At 55.0% G+C, this 23,374-nt stretch overlaps 1 protein-coding gene across 15 annotated transcripts in view; it reads left to right on the top strand.

Annotated features, from left to right (window-relative positions):
- Nucleotides 1–23,374, top strand: part of MACF1 (microtubule actin crosslinking factor 1) — a 141,106-nt gene that overhangs the window by 55,999 nt on the left and 61,733 nt on the right. For 12 of the 15 annotated variants that reach the window (XM_054223602.1, XM_054223598.1, XM_054223597.1 and 9 more), the window contains exons 28-50: nucleotides 307–500; nucleotides 1,138–1,300; nucleotides 1,615–1,698; nucleotides 1,809–1,916; nucleotides 2,559–2,657; nucleotides 2,837–2,989; nucleotides 3,083–3,171; nucleotides 3,611–3,746; nucleotides 6,783–12,059; nucleotides 12,548–12,697; nucleotides 13,115–13,330; nucleotides 13,430–13,579; nucleotides 14,419–14,652; nucleotides 16,076–16,225; nucleotides 16,320–16,553; nucleotides 17,151–17,378; nucleotides 17,870–18,391; nucleotides 18,739–18,915; nucleotides 19,369–19,492; nucleotides 19,819–20,027; nucleotides 20,830–21,147; nucleotides 21,920–22,086; nucleotides 23,208–23,364. In XM_054223602.1, the coding sequence (XP_054079577.1) occupies nucleotides 307–500; nucleotides 1,138–1,300; nucleotides 1,615–1,698; nucleotides 1,809–1,916; nucleotides 2,559–2,657; nucleotides 2,837–2,989; nucleotides 3,083–3,171; nucleotides 3,611–3,746; nucleotides 6,783–12,059; nucleotides 12,548–12,697; nucleotides 13,115–13,330; nucleotides 13,430–13,579; nucleotides 14,419–14,652; nucleotides 16,076–16,225; nucleotides 16,320–16,553; nucleotides 17,151–17,378; nucleotides 17,870–18,391; nucleotides 18,739–18,915; nucleotides 19,369–19,492; nucleotides 19,819–20,027; nucleotides 20,830–21,147; nucleotides 21,920–22,086; nucleotides 23,208–23,364 (9,339 nt within the window). The remainder of the gene's footprint in view (nucleotides 1–306; nucleotides 501–1,137; nucleotides 1,301–1,614; nucleotides 1,699–1,808; nucleotides 1,917–2,558; nucleotides 2,658–2,836; nucleotides 2,990–3,082; nucleotides 3,172–3,610; nucleotides 3,747–6,782; nucleotides 12,060–12,547; nucleotides 12,698–13,114; nucleotides 13,331–13,429; nucleotides 13,580–14,418; nucleotides 14,653–16,075; nucleotides 16,226–16,319; nucleotides 16,554–17,150; nucleotides 17,379–17,869; nucleotides 18,392–18,738; nucleotides 18,916–19,368; nucleotides 19,493–19,818; nucleotides 20,028–20,829; nucleotides 21,148–21,919; nucleotides 22,087–23,207; nucleotides 23,365–23,374) is intronic. The other 3 variants (XM_054223607.1, XM_054223605.1, XM_054223594.1) reach the window with 2 other exon arrangements.

Genomic DNA, 23,374 nt, shown 5'->3' with positions numbered 1-23,374 from the left:
TTTGTGAAGGTAAAGGAGCTGCTACGGCTTGTGCTCTCTCTTGTAGGGCACACGTGAGCATCTTGGCAGCTACCTGTCCTGTTGCTGAGGACATGGGCTGAACTGATCTAATTTGCTCCGAGCTGGGAACATGGTCCTCTCCATTTTGCACCTCCTGTAATCAGCCAGTTCTTTGCAGGTTAAGGAGAGAGAGAAAATAAACCCCTTCTCAGGCTTCTCAGCTCCGGGCAGGAGGGTATCTCGAACTTAATGTGCCCTTCGCTTCCCGTGATGTTGAACTGGTGCTGTCTCTTGGTGGTTTTGCAGCAATGGCTCGGGGAAGTGAAGGACAAGAGCTGCGTCTTCTCCACGTTGGAGGAGGAGATGGCAAAGGCGAAGGCGGTGGGAGAGCAGCTGTACCGGCTGCGGCAAGAGCGCAGCATCGACCTCGAGCGCTACCAGGAGAAGGGGAGCCAGCTGTGGGATCGCTGGCAGCGCGTCTGCGCCCAGATCGAGACCCGGTGAGAGAAACCTCCTGCCTCCTTTCATAGATTTACTTTCACCCTTCATCTGAGATCTTGGATCATACAATCACAGAATGGTTCGGGTTAGAAGAGACCTTAAAGCCCACCCAGTGCCACCCCCTGCCCTGGGCAGGGACACCTCCCTCCAGCCCAGGTTGCTCCAAGCCCCGTCCAACCTGGCCTTGAACCCCTCCAGGGATGGGGCAGCCACAGCTTCTCTGGGCAACCTGGGCCAGGGGCTCACCACCCTCACAGCAAACAATTTCTTCCCAATATCTCATCTCAATCTCCCTTCTTGCAGTTCAAAAGTGTTCCCCCTTGTCCCATGGCTCCCCTCCCTGCTCCAGAGTCCCTCCCCAGCTTTCCTGGAGCCCCTTGAGGGACTGGAAGGGGCTGGAAGGTCTCCCTGGAGCCTTCTCTTCTCCAGGCTGAACCCCCCCAGCTCTCTCAGCCTGTCCCCACAGCAGAGGGGCTCCAGCCCTCTGATCATCCTCGTGGCCTCTGCTGGCCCTGCTCCAACAGGCTTGTTAGCAGCGATATTTTTCCAGATGAGATTCCTGCTGGTGGCCAGGATATCCCTGTAGCCTAGGGTGGCATTTCGCCCTCCTCTTATTTATGTTGGTTCTCCTCTCAGCCATGGAGAGCTGGAGAGCATCCAGGAGGTGCTGAGTGATTACCGGCAGTGCCACAGTGCCCTAATCCAGTGGATCGAGGAGATTACGGTCCAGCAGGAGCTGATGAAGCCTGGGCAGGCGGAGGACAGCCGGGTGCTGTCGGAGCAGCTGAGCCAGCAAACGGTAAGGCAGGACCTTGTGATGTCTCCATGGCGTGGTAGCTGCGGTTACCGTGTCCTTTCTTTTTTTTAACTAAAATCTTTTCATCTGTGAGCTTGAAAATACGAAACACAGTGGGGAGGAGGCTGCAGGCCTGAGCTGGGTGTCTGGGAAATGGAGAAACTCTGCTTAGCTTGAGATGAAGATGGGGCCTTGCATAAAAAATTTAGAGAGTATAAAGGTTTTACCCAAAAAGCGAGGGATGGGGACTGAAATTCAGCCCACTTCACCCGCGGCAGCCATCCTGACAACCATTTTTGCTTTGAATTTCGTTGAAGGCTTTGGCTGCAGAAATTGAGAAAAATCAAGCCAAACTGGACCAGTGTCAGAAATTCTCCCAGCAATACTCGGCTGCCGTCAAGGTACGGGGTCCCCTCCCACACCTAGATAAGGCTGGCTGGGGCAGAACCCGCGCCAGCGCAGCTCGTGTCTCGCATGCTCCACGTTTCTCCTCCCCTGGTTGCGTTTGCAGGACTACGAGCTGCAGCTCATGACATACCGGGCGTTTGTCGAGTCGCAGCAGAAGTCCCCCATGAAACGCCGGCGCATGCTCTCGTCCTCGGATGCCATCACGCAGGAGGTAGGAGCGCGGCCGCCCTCGCGAGGGAGGGGGAGATTGTGCGGGGGGTTGTTCTTCAACGCCGAGCAAACCGCCGAGCAGCCTCTGTGAAATGGGCTCCGTTCTGCTGAACTCTCTTGTATAAATAAAGTTTCCACCCTCGCTGTTTTTTCCAATAGCCAGAGAGGATGGCTTAGTGCTCTAGGCACCAGGTATGAAATACCTAGACTCCTGGGAACCCCTGGGTCAAATCCAGCGGGGTCGGCTCAGCCCTTCAGCCTTGGCGAGGTAAATAACCAGAGCGCCATCCAGCCTTACTGTGTGTGGAGATTTGGGATGAGACCTTTAGGGACCCGAGGTCCTGTCTGCTCCCTGTGGATATTAAAGATCCCAGTAGCCCTCTTTGTAAGAGTTGAGCATCCACCCCAGTGTCCGTGACCGGAGTCTCCCCTTCCCTCCAGTGTTGTGCAGCATGCCGTGTGTGGCCACAACCCTCCCCGTCAGACTTGCTGCATTTCATTGATGCCGTACGGGGTCTGCGAGGTGCCTGGGGGGCTTCCCAAGCGAGCGATGGTACATCCGTGTCATGTACTGTAAAGTACGTCGCTCTGGATCCACCGGTCCTGACTGAGGCGCCCTGTTTCCCCCTCTCTCCCTTCGCAGTTCATGGATTTGCGGACTCGCTATACAGCTCTGGTGACGTTAACCACGCAGCACGTGAAGTACATCAGCGATGCTCTCCGGCGGCTGGAGGAAGAGGAGGTAAGGGTGCTACGTGGAGCTGAACTCTATTCAAAATGTGCAGGCTCGTTGTCCAGCGCCCCCACGGACGCTGCTCCATGTTGAGGTTACATCTCGGGCGCTGCTCCTAAGAACCTCCCGGCTTTGGAAATCTGGGACCCCTTTGACGTGGCTTATCTTCCTCCCGCCTCCCTTTGCAGAAAGTGGTGGAGGAGGAGAAGCAGGAGCATGTGGACAAGGTGAAGGAACTCCTGGGCTGGGCCCTGGGCGTGAAGCAGAGCGTGCAGGGCAGGACGGCTGCTGCTGGGAGCAGAGAGCTGGGCGACATCGAGAAATCCATCTCGGAGCAGCAGGTAAACCGGGGGCAACCGCCAGGCAGTCTGTTTAACTTCTGCTCTCTTTCCACAGCGGAATTAAGCTGCTTGCTTTCTTTTTTTCCCCAACAGGCCCTGAATGAGGAGTTGGCTGCGAAGAAGGAGCAGATCTCTGAGGCCATCAAAACTTCACAAATCTTCCTGGCAAAGCACAGCCACAAGTGAGTGTGGCCCGAGGAGGGGACGGGCCGGGGGAGCGGTGGGGGGAGATGAGTTACCTTAGAGCCGGCGCTGCTGGTATCCCTGGGGGCCAGTGCCCCACTCCCGTTGAAACCAGTGACAAACTGCACGCAAAAGTTGTCTTTTTTTCTCATCTGCAACAAGAGCTTTGAAATATGCAACCCATTTATGCTGTTGGGGCAATATTAATCCCCGTTAGTAGTGATCCAGCCCCGTATATTTGGAGGTTTGAGCACTACAATGTAGGTCAGCCTTTGCTGAGGACAGTCGCCCTTGCTGGTCTCAGCTGAGCCAGGCAATTGGGAAGAGGGGACTCGTGGTGGGTTTGGCCTTTCCCTTCACCAGAAGAGCACGGTAATTCTGCGGAGGTGGAAGCTGGTTTCTGCAGTTTCCCTGAGAGATTTCCCCTTCCCCTTGCAGGCTTTCCCAACCGGAGAAGGAACAGATTTCCACTCAGATCGATGCTCTGAAGGAGACCTACCAGGCGCTCTGCAGCGACTCCACAGAGCAGCTCCAGCAGCTCCAGAGCCAGCTGGCTCAGGAGACAGAGCACAAGGTACTGGTCCCCACTCGGTCCTGTGGCTGCACGGACACAGGGACCTCAGGGTGTGGAAATGGTTTTGCTTGGTTGTGTGTCTCATGGCCACTGGCCGGTCACAGCCCACCAACTTTCTTACTTGCACATGGTCGCCTTCCCTTCTCTTCCGTCCACGTGCCACCCAAAGCATCCAGGCTGGGGTGGTCCCTGGAGGCCAAGCAGGAGCCTCCCAGGTCAACGGGAGAGTTGTCCTTGGCAATGGTTTTCATCAGAGCTCTGCCCTGTGCACAAGGGTTGGCTTGTTCATGTGGTGGGCACGGATGGAGATGGACCTCGGTCCTGGAAACAGTCCCCTTAGCAAATCTGTGGCCTCTGAGGAATGTCCTCTCAGTGCTTTAACCGCAGGGGGCTCGGTCTCGCAGGCAGGAGACACGAGGAGGTGGGTTTCTCCAGACGGGTGTTTGCCCGTGTGGTCTGGTGTATCTCAGGTTTGGCTCAGCCATGACTGAACAAAGTTGCTCTTCAGGGTGGAAGGCAACTGCGTCGCCCAGGCCCTCAGCTGACCTGGGAGACCTTCCCGGCCCGTAGCCGGTCCCATTCCCTGCTCACATCCACCAGCGCTCCCGTCCATCCCGTCCTTGTGTCGCTGGGTAGGGAGGGCTGAAAGCGCATCCTTATTGCCTCTGTTACGAGCTGTCTTCGGTCATTCACAGATATACGTGTACGTGTTATATAAATGTATATACATGTGTCGATGGATATATTTGTGTGTTTGCTTGCTGGCTCCCTGTACTCTGAAGCAACGGCCTGCTCAGATCTGGACGTGTGACTGTTTTTGGCTGTTGGGTCCGTGAGTGAAGCCCTGTTCAAGCCGCTCACGGGAAGAAGGTGACGGGGCTGCTTGTTTGAAATCTGCCTGTCCAGCTTTCACCTAAACATACGGTGTTCCTCTCCAAATTGGACTTCATGGCACATCTCAGGTGTCTCGGTGCCGTCAATGCTTTCTCTTGCAAGCCCTTTAGCCCTCGTGCAGGCAGCAGAAAGCTTACGGTGAGCAAACTGGCTCGTTAGTTGCCGCTAAGCCATCGCGGCTTTGGTGCTGCTTCTGCTGCTGCCAGGAGAGCAGCCCAGAGCAGCCTGCCCGTGGAAAGGATGCTTTTCCCTTTCACTTTTCCCCCCATACTGGGCAGGAAAAAGACTTTAGAGCAAAAGCCTTCTCCAGGGCTCGCCGGGCTGTTTTCGTGCAGCATGAGCGCGCTTTGGGGCTCAGGCTGGAACAGTTTTCACTCACGCTCTCATTGAAGCCCAGGAAGCAAAACGAGAGATGGCAGCGGGGCTTCGCCGTAGATCCCTGTCTACGAGACGATCCCCGCGGCTCTTGTGCGGTGCAGTTGCTTCACTGTAGAGGGAGCATGAGGAACTCTTTAACATTTGCTTGCTGGAAACATCCAACTGTCAGAGAGGAAGTTATAAAAGACAAAAATGCAAAGCAGAACGCGCTAAATTGAGCATGATGTGTCCCTGTACAGTTTGTGTTTCATGTCAACTGTTTTTAAGATTAACTGACATCCTTGCTTACAAGTTTAACTAACCCTCCGGGATTTAAACAAACAAAACACGCAAAGTGAAAGAGGACGACCTGTGTGGGGGGTTCTTTTTTGCAAACAAAACAGTCGCATGCTGGACGCTAACACCAAGCTTTACACTGTGTGTGATACGGCTGAACTGCTCCATAAGGCTCTGTCTTTAACTGCTCAAGGCACACCCTGCAACTCGGGTAAGTAAAAGCCTTTTACCCCCCTTCCCTCCCATCTCCTTTTTTATCTTCCTCTTTTTTCCCCCCCTCCTCTTCTCTGTCTTTCCGTGCTTGTTCCTCTCCGAACATGCATGCCTGAGTCTGGCGGTGATGGTGGAGATGTTTTTCCAGCAGAAGGCAGGGGGGGATCTGCAGACCGGCATGGTGGAGGCAGCGTGCTCTGCTGTGCCGTAACCCAGCTGTGCCGCAGCCACCAACACCCCCCGCCGCCCGCGCTGTTAGACTCACCGATAAAAAAAAAATATCTGAGGGTCTTCGGGGTGCAAAAGGAATTAATTCCACAATCCCTCCTCCCTATACCCACAAAATTCTTTCAGTGCTTGGGCCAACCTTATACCCAACCGGTGGGACTGGGTGAAACCCAGACGTCCAAAGAGCTGTTGCTCTTTATCATCTTAATTATTACCCTCCCTGTGGGGATGCCAGCAGGAAGAGAACAGCCCCTCCAGAAACACCGAAGTAGATGGTCTGTTCCCATCTGTCACTGTTTCCCTGCTGGGACCTCCAAGCTCTTACATTTCTCCCCCTGCCCCATCTGCTACGTCGAGGTCCGGTCGGGGCAGCGCGGGTGCCGGTGGCCGTGCTCGGGGAGCTGCCCTGCATGCAGCGCTCCTGCCCTAGTGCATGGCCGGTCTGCTGGCTGGGGAGCTGCTCCACGGCACGGGGCTCCGCGGTGTTCCCCGGCTGTCCTGGCTCTTGAGATCGGCTTGGGGAAGTGCAGGATTTAAAGCATGGCAGGAGTCAGGGTGGAAACTGCACTGGGAGAGGTTCCTAGACACCCTGAAGTGGACATCTTTGGGGGTCTCTCTCCTCTGCGTACACAGTGGGATTTGTGTTGTCTTCACTTCTTGAAACTGGAGTTGCTGATCGGCTTTGGTGTGCTTGTTGGTCTCCTTCCCTCTGTTTCTCCATGGAGCATTAGAAGCACTTCTGGGTTTTGCTGCTTGCCGCTTTGCTGCGTTACTGTTGGTGGATGTTGGAAGCATCTCATGCTGCCCTGGGTGATGGACGAAATGAGCATTAAAACTTGCTGGCAATGTGCAAGCTAGCAAATGCACCAGTTTACGTGCTGTGATGCCTTTGGAGTTGCATTTCAAACACTTTGGGACTCGCTTTCTAGCCTGTTCAGGGTTTTTAAACTTTATTTTTGAAACTGAGACCTCCCTGGACCTCATACCGTCTGAGTTGAGGAAATGCTCAATTTTGATTTAATTCTTTTCCTTCTCTTTCTGTTCTAGGGCAGCGAAGCAGTGGCAGGAGTGATCGATCTTGGCACGGTAGAAATATTTCCTGTCTTTGGTGCCATGCAGAGAGGTCTTATAGATCAAGACACTGGCCTCGTCCTCTTGGAGGCCCAGGTTATCACATCTGACTTAGTTGTTCCAGAGACCAATGAGAAACTCTCCTTGGAGAAAGGTCTGGCAAGAAACATCATCGATCTCAGGACGTTCCAGGTGCTGCAGGAATTGAAGGATGCTCTCGACAGGGTGGAAGAAGTCAGATGTGAAGGGAGGCAGCTCCTACCCGTCGTTGCTGCAATAGAAGAGGGGAGGATCAGTGAGAGCGTTGGCCTAAAGATCCTTGAAGCTGAGCTTGTCACCGGGGGCTTTAAAGCCCATCAGGGCAGAATCAGCATGGAGACAGCGGTGCAAGAAAAGCTTCTTACCCCCGAGCTTTGTTCCAGGCTTCTGTCTCACCTGGAGAGCGGCAAGGATTTGATTGACCCCAACACTGCTGAGAAAATCAGTCTGCCTGAGCTCGTGCACCGATGCATCGTCCACCAGGAGACTGGACTGAGGCTGCTCCCCGTCAAGCAGCTGGCGGGTGGGATGGTGAGCTTGAAATCAGGCAGAAAAGTCAGCATTTTCCGTGCCGTCCAGGAAGGGCTGATAGACAGGCAGGTAACGGTCAGGTTGCTGGAAGCCCAGCTCTTTGCTGGTGGCATTGTTGACCCCAGGACAGGGCACAGGCTGACTGTGGACGAGGCTGTGAGACATAATTTAATTGACCAGGATTTGGCATGCACACTTCTTGTCCGGCAGCTTCAGACAGGTGGCATCATCGACACCGTCACAGGAGAGAGACTGACAATTGATGAAGCTGTAAGGAAAGAGTTGGTAGCACCGAGGATTGCACTGGTGGTCCTGGAATCCCTCTGGTCCTTCATGGGGCTCCTGTGGCCAGAGACGGGGGAGATTGTCCCAGTTGCAGATGCTTTAGAGCAAGGAATCCTGTCTACAGAGTTGGTTTACAAGATTCTCAGCAAAAGGCAACTCATTAAGGCTGTCTTTATACCAGAAACCACTGAGGTGTTGTCCTGGAAGAAAGCAGTTGAACATGGCATCTTGGAGAGAGATGTGGTGCAGAAGCTGAAATCAACAGTCATACCTGATGTCATGGCCAGCGTGCAGCTTACTGGCTCTCCAAGCAGAAGCAGGCATGGCCAGAGCTCTCCTGGGAGGAGTCCCACAAGTCACAAAGAGCAAAGTGACCCTCTGCTAAGGTGTGAGGACGAAAGGCTGATGTTCCACTTAATGACCCACAGCTACATCAACATCCACGATGGCCAGAAGCTGCTCTTAGTAGATGGAGAGTTGAACAATCTCACTAAAGCCCTCATCCAAATGCAAGAAAATGGATCCCGCGCGCACATGTTGGAAGAGAGTGAAAGCTTTGAGGAGACAAAGACAGATGCAGCTCTTGAAAGAGAGCCTTGCAATGGCTTGGCTTCACAGCAGCTTGAGTTCCAATTTGCTCCTTCAAAAGAAGAAAGCCAAAAGGTCCTACCACCCAGAACTGCTTTGGAGAATGGGGAGGTGGTGATGGGACCTGAAAGCCTCCTGTTAGAGGATGCCAAAGATATCCTGCTTGTGGAGGAGCAAAAGCAGATTTATACTGAACAGGCTCCCATCAAGAGTGAAAATGATGCTGAACTTGCAAGACAGCAAGTAGCTTCTGCAAGCAAGGACAAACATCGGGTAAAATTATCAATGCCAGGACGTCCCGATGGCCTTGATAGTGGCCTCAGAGAAACAGAGGAAATAATGATGGAGGCAGAAGAGTCCAAGCCTGCTACAGTAGATGGAGTGGAAAGTATCAAAGATCAGAAGATGGCATCGGAAAGTGGGACAGTTGTTGTGAAAAGTGAAATCTGCACATCGATGGATGTTCCAGAAAGTAGAGAGAGACTGCAAATCATGGCAGAGGGGTCTCAGGGTGTGGAGGAACCTGAACTAGAGGCAGAAGATGTTAGAGAGATTTATATGCCAAACGAGGAAACAGTTGAGAATGGTGTGCTGGGAGCAGATGAGGTTGTGCTCCCTGAAACTGGAGAGGCAGAACAAACAGAGAGGCAAAGTGAAAACATTGAAAGTGTACTGGAAGTGCAAGAAGGAGAAGGGGAAGAAGTATTAGATGATGAGAGTGTTGGTGACACGTACCTGCCAGCCCCTGCAGAGCAGGAAGCAGAGGACACTTTGGAAATGCTGTTGGTGCAGCTCCAAAGTGGTGGCATAATCCATGAGCAGACAGGGAAGACGCTTCTTCTCAATGAAGCAGTGGCCCATGGGGTGGTGCCCAGCCACACAGCTGTGAAACTAATGGAGAAAATGAAGATGTTCAGTGGCTTCTTTGACTCGCATACACGTGAATCGTTAACCACTGAGGACGTCATTGAAGAAGGTCTGATGGATGAGAACCTTCTCCAGAAGGTACTCACGTCTGACAAAGCGATAAGTGGTGTTCTTGACCCAGGCAATAACTTTGTCTACTCTATCAAGGATGCTGCTGCAGTTGGCCTTCTGGACAAGGAAACGGCAATGAGGATCTTGGAAGGGCAAGTTGTTACTGGAGGGATCGTTGACTTGAAACGTGGCAAAAAAGTATCGGTCACTTTGGCTTCAAATCTGGGCCTCATAGAGCCAACAAGTCAGAAAGAGCTGGTCAAGCTGGAGAAGGCTTCCAAAGGGAAAGGCACTGATGAGGTGACCAGACAGAAGCTCATTAGCTTACAGGCTGAGACCAGTGGAATTGTGGATCCTAAAACCAAGCAGCCTTTGACTGTTGCAGAGTCTGTTGAAAAAGGACTCCTGAAAAAGGAAGAAGCTTTTCAACTCTTGACCAAGCAGATTGCTGATGGAGGAATCATCCACCACGTGTCTGGAATGAGGCTTTCAGTAAACAACGCAGAGAAACATGGTTTGATCCATCAAGATTTATGCAACGAACTCGCGAAAGCTGAAAGCGTGTGCCTGCAGGACTACGTGCATCCAGTTACAAAGGAGAAACTGCCCTTGCCCCAGGCAGTATCGTTAGGGCTCCTTAGTCTGGACTTCCAGAGGAAAGTGCAAGAAATCCAGGCTGGGAGCGGTAGCATTTTTGATCCTGCTTCTGGCCAGAGACTGGCACTCTGTCAAGCAGTAAAGCAGGGCTTGCTGCCCGAGCAGGTTATGGAGAAAGTCCTGTCATCTTCAGAAATGAGAGAAGGAATTGTAGATCCTGAGACCTGCATGATCGTTCCCTACTCGGAGTTCACAAAGAAGTGTAAAATCGACATTGAATCTGGCCAGCGGTATCTGGAAGTCCATCCCTTCAGAGCCATCAAGGATGAGGTGACGGGGCACAAGCTCACGTGTGCTGAGGCGGTGAGGCTGAGGAAGGTGGACCTTCTGCCCACACTGCGGTTGCTGCAGGCTCAGGCAGACAGCGGGGGGGTCGTGGAGGGGACCGTCAGCCAGAGGCTCTCCCTGAGGGCTGCGGTGGAGCAAGGGCTGCTGGATGAGGAGATGGCCAAACTCATCGCCACCAACCAGATGAGGACTGGGGGAATTGTTGATGCTGGTAGTGGGAAACGACTGACCTTAAAGGAAGCTGTTGAAAAAGAACTGGTTAGCCAAAAATTAGCTGCTGGTCTTCAAGAGGTGCAAATAGCCGAAGACAAATATGGTTCTGAGGTCTGCCAAGTAGGTAAATCCCACCTTTTCCAGGAAAAAATGGAAAAAAAATCTCCAAAAGAGGAAGATGTCATTGCCTCTACCAGTGTTGCTAAGAAGTCTGATGGTGCTGAGCACAAAGCTGGATCTGAAGCCGTGAGCTACAATGTGGCTGGAGGTGCAGCCACCGCCACCGAGAGATCTCCAGTGACACCGACAGAAGGGAAATCAAAACCTCAGGAAACTTCAGAGGATGGTGTAACACATCATCCTCAAGAAAAGGTTGAACTGACTCCAGAATACCCCCCAGTATTAGGTACAGCATCTCTCCCCGAAGAGACGGTGGTAGTAAGGGCTGTGGAAAAAGGGATTGCAAGAAGCAGCTTCCAGGTGGGAGCAGCTCAGGGGGAGGCATCAAGGAGAGAAGCAGATCGAGGGACAGAGAAAGCAGAGGGACTGGAGAAAGAGCAGTTGTTCTTGGACATGGACGTGCTTCACAGAGTGGAGGACAGCGAGGAGAGGAGAAGGAGGAGAGCATTTGTAAGTGCAGAGGGAGTTGTGGGAGGTGAAGAAGGTGCAGTGGTGGCTTCTGAGCAAGGAGAGCGAGCGGGCAGCCTGGATGGGGTGACCCCGGCAGCCCCGAAGGAATCTGTTACTGTGGGTCGAGGGAAGGGAAAGATGCGCCCTACAGAGTCTGGAGAACCCCCTGGGACTGGCATCCCTGTGAAGCCTGCAGGAGATAAGCTTGCAGGTAAAAAAACTGTCAGGCACATTGAAGGAGAAACCCCAAGACTGGGTGCAGAAGGTCCAGTTGATCAAGAACAAGTAAGTGAAACTGAGCTAAAACCTACCCAAAAGCAGAAAAGCAAGAAAAAGAAAGCAAAGCAGACAGGTATCCCAGGAGGCGGTGCTCAGCCAGAGAAGTCTTCTGTGGAAAAGCAGTCCCTCCCTTTTCCGATTTCCAAAGAAACTCCAGGGAAGAAGGAGGATGGGGACTTTGTCTCAGGCATGCCAGAACCAGAACATGAAACCACCACCAAGATTACTGCTGGGTTGGCAAGAGAGGCGGCCAAGCCCAGGGGGAGCCGCAGGGATGAAAAAGAAAAGAAAACAGTTTCTGAGAAAGACAAAGAAAAGCTCGCGGGGGGTCAGGTGTCCCCTGTTCCCCCAGGACAAGGGGAAACTCGAGAGGTGACGAAAGGTGGGATCAGAAATGGTCACGATTCCTCAGTGGCATTTAGCCTGGAGGAGAGGATGACCCAGGAAAACACCAAGGTGGAAACCGCCGGTGACGTGGCCAGTGCAGCCCCTGCAGCAGGCGAACTGCCCGGTGAATTAATTATCAGAGAGGAACCCAGAGAAGTTCAGGAAACCTCCACAGTCCTTGAGCTTGGAGAAGAGACACGGGAAGAGCAAGCAATGGAGATCAGCACAGACCAAGCCCCTGTTCCTCCAAAATCCCAAGCAGAAGCACCCCCGGAGAGGACCAGGCAGCCGGGTCCTGGCGATCGGGGCTTGCTCTTACCTGTGATAGTGGAGGGAGAGCTGCTGGAAACCTCGAGGGAATCCACGAGACCAGCCCAGGTAAATTGGTACTTTTTGCTATTTCAATTTTTTTTGAGCTATTTGTGTATGTTTGATGTTAAATCTGTCCAAGGTCCTCGGCACAGAGGACAGCCAGAACAAGAGTGGATCTTTGAGCTTGATGTTGCAGTATCAGCTGCAATGGATTTGGCAAAGGACGCGGTGATGTATGACTGGAAACACTCAAGGCTTAGTTGTGGTTTCTTTTTGCTAGAGCATTACTTATAAATGACTAATAAGTAGGACTCTTTTTTGGCACTTTTACTGTAACACCAGAGATCTCTTGCCATTTATAAGCTTATGTTGGAAAAAGAGCCGCATGCTTTATTTTTCCTGTAGTAAATCTTGTAGATAAGGCTAGCAAGTGGAAAGTCCCTGAAATGGAACGTTATTAACAGATTTCTTCTTCGAAAAAAAGAATAGTATATAATCCTTTGTTTTCGTTTCTGTCTAAATCTGAGGTTTTGTTTTACTCTTTGGTTCTGTAGATCATGTTCAGCAAGAAGATGTGTCTGGAGCATGACGAGAAGCTGATATCCTATCTCTCCATGCTCCGAGATATCGAGATGAGAATCAAACGGGTGCAGCCGGTGGAGCAGAATTTAGCAGCCCTGCACGACCTGCTGCAGCAGGCGGAGGTGAGCAAGGCTGGGCCAGGCTTGGCCGGCATCGGGCAGGACGGAGCTCGTCTCTCCTCTCCCCAGCTCCATGCACAGCCCTTGCACCTCCTCCCCGCTGCTGGGAGCCAGCCGGGGAGGTCAGACTCGAGTTTTTAACAGGCATTTATTTGCAAACCCTCCCCTCTCTGGCACTGCCTCTGGCTCACCTTCTCCTCCCTGCTTAGACAATAACCTAAGCGTGGCTGAAATGACTTTTACAGCCTGGAGAAAGACAGGCGAGTGCTGGCAGCTGGAGTGGGGCTGGAGGGTGGTGATGGATCTTTGTAGGAGATAGACGCAGTGCTCGGAGCTGGGTCTCCGAAACCTTTCCTCAGTTTTGGCAGTGGGAAGATGAAGTCACCGTATCTTAGACATAACGATGCTGTCTTGCCTCAGGCCCTGGGCGCCGAGCTGCAGGAGCTGAGCTTCCCAGTGAATCAGGAGTTGGACGCCGTGAAGTGGATTGTGGCCAACCCCCCTGAAGAAGTCCCTGAGCAATTACTGAAGGCTTTGGAGAAGGATGCCAAGAACCTCCAGAAGTCTCTGAGCTCCGCCAGTGATGTCCTGGAGTCCCGGCTGCAAAACCTTCGCGGGGCAGCAGAGACTGAAAAGGTAGAGCTGGCACCTGTCCCTGCTGCCCCCCGAGCATCCCCGCGCTCCTTCCTTGGAGCGCCCTGCTCCTTCTTTAAATGATGCATTTCTGGTTTTCAGGCTAAAATCCTGGCACATCATGAGACTCTCCAGGGCAAACTCCAGGAGCTGCTGAGCTGGGTCTCTGGCACAGCAGAGTCGCTGGACGGCAGCGATTACCCCCACGCGACTGATGCCAGCAGCTTGAGTCGCTGCCTCCAGCACTACAAGGTAACCATGGCAATGCCCCTAATCCTTCTGGCTGATGAAGTTGCTGTCCTCTGCGTGGAGGAGAAGCTTTTAATCCTGCTTCCCTCCTGGAGCCTACCAAGGGTTTGCCCTTATCCTGTGTTGCAGGAGGAGCAACAATATTGTATTTGCTCCAAAGTCATTTGTTTCCACAATACACAAACCACCTGCTTTGGCCGTTTGGGGAACGTGCTCAAACGCAGGTGTGTGGTGGGGCTGAGCGACTGGGAGGGATTCTCACCAGGCTCTGCGATGCTGAGGAGAGAGCTGCTTCCTCCATGGGGGCTCTGAGAACCCCCTCCGTCACACCTGCCCCGGTCTCCATCGACTGTACGAGGAGCCCACGTTCCCCTCCACATTTTATTCATCTTTTAGCGATAGCTCTCAAGATTTGGTCAGTTCAGCATCTCCTGTTTGCTGGTAGCACCTTGGCGTTGAAGTCAGGGGATTGAAGGTGTTGAGAGCTGATGTTGGCACATGGAGTCACCATGGTCTGGATGGGGCCAGGTCTGGGTCATCTTCAGGGTTGTCTTCAGACCCAAGGGCGGCGCGGCACACGTGGTCCAGGCAACCTCTTGGTGAGGTGCTGGAGGCCTCTCGCAGAGGAATGTTGGAAAATTGCTGTGGTGAGATGCTGTCACCTCAGTGCTGAGTGTGCTTTTGGGAGCATTTGGGGTTTCTGCAATATATTGTTCTGGTGACAAAGCACTTTTTTGGGTGCACACTGCTGCCTGTCCGCGTGTCCCATCGGATGCTGACAGTGCAGGAGAGTGCTGGCTGCAGAGTCATTTTGCCTGACAGGTCTTTTCTCTCCCATTCAGGAGCTGAAGGAGCCCCTCGCAGACATCAAGTCTCAGCTCGACGCTACTGCCTTCGACATCCAGTTCCTTATCTCGGAGCACGCCCAGGACTTGACCCCTCAGCAGAGCAGGCAGCTGCTGAGGCTGCTCAATGAGCTGCAAAAGGCTTTCCGGGACCTGTCGGAGCGTGTGACGGCTCGGGTGGAGGTCCTGCAGGTCTGTCTCCAGCAAGTGGAGCAGACGGATCAGGTGAAGGTTGTGAAACATCTGCTTCCTGACTGCAGTTTGCTCGCTGAAGCGCTTCCCGGCCACAAGAACGTGCGCTGAAACACCTCGTATTTGGGATTTCATGTGCATGCCACTCACAGTTTATGACTTTTCATTGCACATCATGAGCTTCCTCTAAAGTCTGTCTTCTTCCTACCACGTAACTCCCGGGCGGAAAGTCGCTTTCCTCCCAAAAGGTGGAGCCCTGCCGGGGTAGCGCAGCCGGGCGGCCCTCTGCTAGACACCGAGTTGGTTTGGGCTGGGTGGAATAAACCCTGGTCTCTGTAACCCCACCAGAAAAGCCCTGTGCAGAGGGGCCACCGCAGACACCTGGCAGTTTTAGTGTCTTATTTCCACTGCACAAGTCAGGTATTGCTGTCCCAGAGAACCAGCTGACGGTGTATCGAGGCAGCAGGCAGCTGCAAAAGCAAATCCTCAGGTCTCTGCTGCGTTGCTGCAGCAGCCGTCACTGCATGGATCCTCTTATTCAAGACAGGATTAATGTGGTTTTTATTAACAATTGCTCTCTGTAACTCTTGCCTGTCCTCTGTGGAGAGTGTGTGTGTGTATATTAACCAGTTTGCTTTGCTTTTTCAGATTGAGTGTGCGCCCATCCTAACCCAGGAAGAACTCGCTTTGCAGCTGAAGAGCTCTTAAGAAGGCTCTTTCAATTTGCTTCTGTTGTTTATCTTATGACTGGGAGAAACAAGCACAGTGTTTTGCAAAAAGTTTGTACATCACCTTGCTGAAATGCCCAGTGAAACTCAAAAACCTTTGTCTCCCCCGGGAAAGGGGAGCGGGACCGTTGCAGGGACTCTCGGGTCACATCATGCTCAATTGCTCAAACAGGCGCTTCTGTATCGTGCTCTGGCAGCAAAACGGAGGAGCTGGGTCAGCTACAGAAACGCTTCTCTCTCCCGGGCTCCCTCTCCAACCCCAGGATCAAAAAACCAGCCTGCTTAGGTTGTCTGGGGCTCCGTGGTGGTGCTGCCTGACCTCAGGTTGTTGTTACCTCTCATTAGATGAGCTTCAGTGTCTCTAAGGTTGAATGGAAAAGGCACAGAAACTTCTGGCTGAGCTCTCCCGGGAGAGGAGTGCATGACCTGGAGCGTAGCTCCACATTGGAGCTCACCTGGCTTCTCAAAAGAGCAGATGGAGAGAAAGCTGCTGGAATGGTGGCAAACGTGCAGTGAGCAGCTCCTGCTCGGCAGGGACTCGGCACCTCAGCGCCATTCCCGCAGCGTCCGAGAGGGAGAGGGAGCACCCGGAGAGCTGCAGAAGCCGTTTTCTGTGCTGCATCCTCGCCTCCAGGAGATGCTCCAGCTGTAACCTCTCGCCTTGCCTTTCAGCGATGTGCGTGGCTGGAGGTGCGGCACCGGTACTAACTGTCCCTTGTCCCCTCTGCCCGCAGACGCTGCAGGAGCAGCAGGCAGCCCGGGCGCAGAGCCTGGCCGAGCTGAGCCGCTGGCTGTGCCAGGCAGAGGACGCACTGGCAGAGCAGCAGAGAGCAGCCAGCGAAGGCGACCTGTCCGCCTTGCAGCAGAGGCAAAGCGATGTTAAGGTCGGTGCTTTAAAAAATGGGGGGGGGTCAGACGGCGGAGGGGCTCAGCGCTGCCTCGGGGAGCGCACGGAGCCTTACGGCATTGTCTGCCCAGGAGCTGCAGAGGAGCATGCACACCCGAGCCGCCTCCTTCGCCAGCGTCCTGAAAAGCACAGAGGAGTTTTTGGAGGAGAACAAGGCGAAGATGGAGCCTGGGGAGCTGGCAGCACTGCAAGAGAAGCTCCAGCATGCCAAGGAGCAGTACCGGTCCCTGCAGGAGAGGACAGAGATGGCCCAGAAGGAGCTGGAGAGCGCTGTGACTGCTGCAGTGCAGCAGGAGACTGAAAAGGTACCAGGCAAAGAGCTGCAGCCCCTGGGCTCTGCCTGAGGTGGGCGGCGAGGTCCGGTCGGTGCGGTCACATTCACTCGAGGTTCTGGTATTCATCTGGGAGATGTGGTGTGAAGGAATTTAGCGTTCCTCTCTGTCCCCTGGGCAAGGTGGGGCACTGATGCCGTGCTCCCTTGTGAAACACAGCCACAGATGGGCTGGCTGTGGAGGGAACTGGGGAGTAAAAGGCACTTTGCTTTGCCTTTGGGCCAGCCTTTAGTGGGAGCGCGAGCACCGGGCAGCTCCACGTGCCGGCGGTGAAAGCGATGCCCAGGAGTGGAGTCGCAGCCCTTCGGGGCGGGGGCCCGGGGTTGTATCAGGGTTAGAAATGCAACGTAGCAGAAAGGCTGAATTTATTCACAACTTCTTTGCACCTTGTCCCCTTTCAGAGAGCCACAAAGTGTTTTGGAGGTCTGTGAGTGCCTCAGGCATTTGTTGTGGCTGGAAAACTGTTTGGGGTTTTTTTTCTTCCATTGATTTTCTTTCCTTTCCCCATGCAGCCGTTTGCTGAACATGCGTAAAACGGGACGTTCTTATCTGGAGCTTTTGTGCTTTCAGGTGAAAGCTGCCAAAGAGCTGGAGGAGAACAGCAATAAGATCGATTCCCTTTTGAACTGGGTGGCATCGCTGGAGCAGAAGGGAGAGCTCCTGGAGTACAGACCGCACCCCATCGAGCAAGCGCCAGGGGTGCGAGGGGGGACAGGCCCTCGGGATGTCCCCGATGGCCACGTCGTGGGAGCAGACAGCGCTGCTGAGAGCCTGGATGAGCAGTACGAGAGGCTGAAGGTCAGGACCAACGCCTTGTCCCTCTCAAAGCTTTCTGACCAACCGCTGACCCTGGGAGTGGGACGGGGTGTTAGATGGGTCTGGCCTCCAAAACATGTGTTCAGGGTGATTTTCCGTATGGGATACTTCGCAAGTCCCTGCGACACTGGGTGGGTGCCACAGTGCAATCAGGGTAATGAAAGATGGTGCCCATCATGGTCAGAGAAGGGGTTACTCTCCTGTGGGCAACCTTGGGGTGCTCCCCCACCTTCCTAGTGCTGTAGGAGGGTGCGGAGGCTTGGTCACGTGTGTGGCCTCGCTGCACTCGCTGGGTGCTGGTGGGCAGAGGCCTTCAGTCATAAGCATCACCTTTGCTCGCCAGATTCCAGACCAGGGCTTTGAGTAACCTGGTCTAGTGGGAGGTGTCCCTGCCCATGGCAGGGGGGTTGGAACCGGATGATCTTTAAGGTCCCTTCCAAGCCGAACCATTCTATAATCCTATGATCTTTCAGGCCCAGCACCAGGAGCTGCTGTCCCAGCAGCAGGACGTCATTCTGGCCACGCAGTCGGCGCAGGCTTTCCTGGATAAGCATGGCCACAGCCTGGCTGGGGAGGAGCGGGACCGGCTCCAGGGCCGGCTGGCAGAGCTGAAGGACCAGTACGCAGCTTCCCTCTCGCAGTCGGAAACGCGGCTGAAGCAAGTGCAAGTCCTGCGGGACGAGCTGCAGAAGTTCTTGCGGGATCACGGGGAGTTTGAAGCTTGGCTGAAGCAAGCGGAGCAAGATCTGGAGGGGATGTACAAGGGGGACAGCGACCCCACGGCCCTCCGGCAGCTGCTCCTGCGGCAGGGGAGCTTCTCAGAAGATGTGATCTCCCACAAAGGCGACCTGCGGTTTGTTACCATGTCGGGGCAGAAGGTGCTGGACGTGGAGGGAGCTGCTGGGGACGCAGGGTCCCAGTCACTGATGTCTGGGAGCGTGGTCAAGAGCAAGCTGGAGGATGCGACACAGCGGTACACCACGCTGCACTCCAAGGTATGGGAAGGGGTTTGCAAGGCTGGGAGTTGAACTCTGGGTGCTGTTTTCCTCCTGCGCGTGTAGAACCAGCAGGGATGGCAGAGGGACATTTCTCTTGAGCGTCTGGCTGGACTTATGTAGATTGTAGGACAAACATGGTCTTCTTCAGGGCTTGGGCAGGAGCAACGCCCTCTGTCTTGGTGTTGCTCTGCATGTTGCCTCCTGTAATTCCTTTAACACATATGGCAGGATTGGTTTTTTAATTGTTTTTTCTTTCTTGATGATTTCGGTGCATTTTCCACCAGTGCCCAGATTGCTCTGTGCTTGTGTGCATCCTCCCGTTATGTCTTCTTGCTCCTTTGCAGTGCACCAAGCTTGGCTCCCACCTGAACACCTTGCTGGATCACTACCAGCAGTTCCAGGAGGTGGCAGAGTCTCTCAGGACGTGGCTGCAGGAGAGCGAAGCTGCCGTTGGGAAACTGCTCTCGGAGACGGTTTCTTCAGATCCGGCCGTTCTGCAAAAGCAGCTCGCCAGCGCTAAGGTACGGGGTCCTTGGGTGATCTCCTGGATGGGAATTTGGCAGCAGGACAGAGACTTGACCTCTTTGCTTTTTTTTGCTGGTTGAGTGGAAAGATGCACCTGCAGGGCCAGCAGGTCCCGGCGCTGCAGATCAGATGCAGCCAGACTCCTCTGAGAGGTGCTCAGAGCACAGACCAGGGGTTCCAGTCATGGGTTGCCACAGGGCACATCCCAGTGGGACACTGGGGGGACGTTCCTCCCCCATGAGGGTGGCTGGGTCCTGGGACAGCCCAGACCTTCTGATCCAGCTCTGGTGTTGGACCTTCCGACCTACGTTATTTTTCTTAGTGATTTTGTGATGAAGTGAACAGGGTCCCTCAGCGGGGTTTAAATAGAGCCCAGAGCTCCCCACGGGTGCAGGTCCTCTGCGTGTCACCCACCACGACTGATTTTGCCTTGTCCTGTGTCAAAGCAGCAGCTGCAGGGAGACCTCGCTGAGCATCAGGTGCCGGTGGAGAAGCTCCAGAAAGCGGCTCGGTCCCTGCTGGAGGTGCAAGGGGAGCCAGCCCCGGACCACGGGCACATTCAGGAAACAACAGGTACAGAGCAAAGAGCAAAGCAGCCGCCGGCGTGAGCAGGGATGTTTGGGGAGAGCGTGAGAACAACCTGGGGAGGGAGGAAAGATGAAGTCTCCCACTTTTGGGGGAAGGTGGAGCAGAGGTACGCAGCAGTGCGTCCTCAGGGCTTCTGTTTGCACGTGGGGAGGGCTGTGATCCAGGCTGGATGTTTGTGTTAGGTCCCCTGTCTTGCTGCTGGGTTTGGGGGGATTCGTTGTCAGAGTTTGGTAGGAACCAAAGGTGATCCTTGACGCTCACCGAGTGAGAAGCTCTTTGCCGCTGATCCACCTTTGTGCTGAAATCTGCAGATGCCATCGTCAGCCGCTTCCAGAGCCTCTCCCAGCAGATGGCCGAGCGCTCGGACCTGCTGCAGAAATCCATCGCCCAGTCCCAGAGCGTCCAGGAGAGCCTGGAGAGCCTCCTCCAGTCGGTGGCTGAGATCGAGAAGAGCCTGGAAGGAGAGCAGCTGGCCGCGCTCTCCTCCGCATCCATCCAGGACTCGCTTGCCACAAGCATGGTACGGCTGGTCCCTGCGCTCCCTGGCCTCAAACACGCCTGTCTGCAGGACCTGAACGTGCGCGGCAGTTGCTGGGGGTTAGCTGCAGTATTCTGAAAGCCCAAAAAACCCTAAAAAGGGATATGAGCAGAACCTTTACATAATTTCTTTAAGCCAGGACACAGACCTGTTGAAAGTCTCTTTTCTGATCACAAGCAGAGCTTAGATATCAGGCACCGGGAGAAGGCAGAGCAGGGCCACGAGGATGATCAGAGGGCTGGAGCCCCTCTGCTGTGGGGACAGGCTGAGAGAGCTGGGGGGGTTCAGCCTGGAGAAGAGAAGGCTCCGGGGAGACCTTCCAGCCCCTTCCAGTCCCTAAAGGGGCTCCAGGAAAGCTGGGGAGGGACTCTGGAGCAGGGAGGAGAGCCATGGGACAAGGGGGAACGGTTTTGAACTGCAAGAAGGGAGATTGAGATGAGATATTGGGAAGAAATTGTTTGCTGTGAGGGTGGTGAGCCCCTGGCCCAGGTTGCCCAGAGAAGCTGTGGCTGCCCCATCCCTGGAGGGGGTCAAGGCCAGGTTGGACGGGGCTTGGAGCAACCTGGGCTGGTGGGAGGTGTCCCTGCCCAGGGCAGGGGGTGGCACTGGCTGGGCTCTAAGGTCCCGAACCATTCTATGATTCTGATTCTACAAAGGAAAAGCGGGATAGAAAGGTATTCTTGCCCAACCGTTCTTTCCCAAGGGCAGCCCAGACTCTATGCCAGTTCAGTTTTGCTCAAGAGCCTTCCTAAAATGGCATCCTTTCTATGTGTGCTTGCCACAGAAGCTGAAGCAGGACATCGCCAGGCAGAAGAGCTGCCTGGAAGCTACCCGTGAGATGGTGACGCGGTTCACGGAGGCAGCAGACAGCCCCACGGCCTCTGCCCTGCAGGGCAAGCTGGCAGAGGTGACAGAGCATTTTGGCAGGCTGTGCCAGCAGCAGCGGGAGAGGGAGGACATGCTGAAGGGGCTCCTCCCGAAGGTCGAGCAGTACGAGCAGCTCTCGGAGAAACTGCAGCAGTTCACGGAGAGCAGAGCGCGGATGTTGGCATCCGGGAACCAGCCGGACCGCGACATCGCTCGCTTCTCCCAGCACATCCAGGTGAGGTGCAAGGGGAGAAGACTCCACCTGCCTCGGGCTTCTGGGGCAGGGCCATTTCGCTGTGGTGTCGTCTTGGGCAAACAGCCCCTGGTTCACTCCCAGGCTGGCAGGACCCACAGGACCTGTGCTGGCTCTTTGGGGAAGGGAGCGTGGCCGGAGCGGCTGAGGCTGGTTCCAGCAGTGAGAGAGGGGAATGGCATTTCCCTGGAGCCAGGCTGGTTTTCCGAAGGGATCTCTAGCCAGGCTCTTAGGGGCCAGACCAAATATAGCAAGGTTTTACCAATTAAAGACTCCACAGGGTTAATACAGCAAAATGCCCGAGTGCTGGCAGTAAGCGCAGTATGGGATGTGACAAAGCCCGTGGAGAAGCCGTGGATGCTGGTGGCCAGTCGTGGCTGTGCAGGATTCTTCCCTCCGGTTTCCTATGAGCACTCTGCTACGGGGGGTGTTTTGGCCACAGCCTCAGAAATTCTCTAAGCTGGCGTAAAACTGGACACTTGTGCTGTGGGGGGGTTGACTTGGCTTGGTCTAGGGCCTCCCGTGCCATTCCACCAGCACTGGGGAAGGTGGGACTTGCTCCCGCAGCTGCTTGAAGTATTTGCTGAGCTGGAGCCGGCGGAGCAGGTGGGACTGAGCCATGCCCCCGGCTCAGCACTGGTGGAATTCATGGCGCTGCTCGCAGTCTCTCCAGGATGCGGGGCTGCCCGGTTCATCCCCTCTGCCCGAGTCCGCTGGCAAGGGCACGGTCGGCATCACCTTTTGCTCTTGGCAGGAACTGAATTCGGAGATGAAGCAGCACCAGGAGGACCTGGCCACCCTGGAGCAGCTGGCTGCGGAGCTGGGCTCCTGCGGCTTCGCCCCCGGCGCCTGCCAGCAGCAGGAGAAGCTGCAGACCCTGAAGAAAGACTTCCTGCAGCTGCAGAAGGTGGCAAAAGAGAGGTGCGTCCCAGGAATGTGGCTGCACCCCGGGGCAGTGGGTCTGGGGGTGGCTTCGTGGTCAGAGCAAGACCCTGTGGAGATCTCCTTTCCACGGGGAGCGGGCAAGCCATCTCTTCCTGCCTCCCTCCTCCCACACCGGGAGACGTAAGGCAGCTCGCTCCAGCTGACGCTTTAAAAAAAGCCTTGGCTGGGGGCGTTGTGAAAAATTCCTGGTGCTGCAGGAGCCGGCGTTCGTGCGTTTCCCGGCGTGTGGGCTGCCACAGCTCCATCCCGGAGCATCTTGCCGGAGGGGAGCAGGGTGCTGGCGGGGGATCGGGAGCCAGGCGTTCTCTCCGGGAAGTGACAGAGCAGAGCAGCCTGTCCCCAGAATCCCCTTAAAGGGGGGGTAAAGGGGAGCTTTAGCAGCAGCCTGAGCTCGAATCGGCCATGGAAGCGTGAGCAGGGTCAGAGGGACAGCTCGCTTGTGTCCCCAAGGGGAGTCACACCTCCCAGGCCGTATTTCCAAACTCCCTGGTGAAAACAGGGAAGGTGATGGGGAAAAGCAGATGAATCTCATAACAATCCCCAGTAATTCAGCGTCGCATGGGGAGCTGCCTCCGGCCTGCCCTGTGCCGGCTGCTCGCAGCTGCGGTTGGCGAGGGTGAGCCCGGAGGGGCTCGTGGCTCCCGTCCACAGGCTGCCGTGTTCCTCCGGGATGGGCTGAATAGATGAGAGCCGTGGCCGGGGAGGAGGGGCACAGCCTGGCCCCCCTGGGCTGCAGCTGGCTGGGGTGAGGCAGCATGAATGAGCCCTGTCTTCCCCAAAGCGTTGGACAAAGAGCCCGGTGCAGGGCCGGCGCAGGTTAGCAGTGGTGGTCCTGTGGCTGTTGGCTACCGCAGTGGTGCCGGAGTGGCCCCAGAAGTCCAACTGGCTGCGGCTTGGGGGGGTCCAGCAGCAGCGAGGGGAGGCTGCGGCGTGTACCCGGCTTTGGCTGGCACTGCGTGCGCTGTTTCCTAAGCAACATCTAATAATAATAATAACAAAAAGAAAGGCTCCTAGAGACACAACTGTGCTACATTCAGGCAGGGGTAATTGCCAGGCAAAGCACGAGCTCTGACTCTCCGAAACCTTTTCACTCTCAGAGAAAAGGATGCGTCGTCCTGCCAGGAGCAACTGGATGAATTTCGGAAGCTGGTCGGGGCCATGAGGAAGTGGCTGAAGGAGAGCGAAGGCAAAATGCCGCCCGCTGAGACCTCCCTGGGCACCCAGGAGCTGCACAAGTGCCGGCAGCAGATCCAGGTGGGCAGCG

This window comes from Rissa tridactyla, chromosome 18, assembly GCF_028500815.1.
Source record: "Rissa tridactyla isolate bRisTri1 chromosome 18, bRisTri1.patW.cur.20221130, whole genome shotgun sequence".
NCBI classification, from domain to species: Eukaryota; Metazoa; Chordata; class Aves; order Charadriiformes; family Laridae; genus Rissa; species Rissa tridactyla.
Note: the sequence above shows the minus strand (reverse complement) of the source record. Positions and strands in the feature narration are given on the sequence as shown.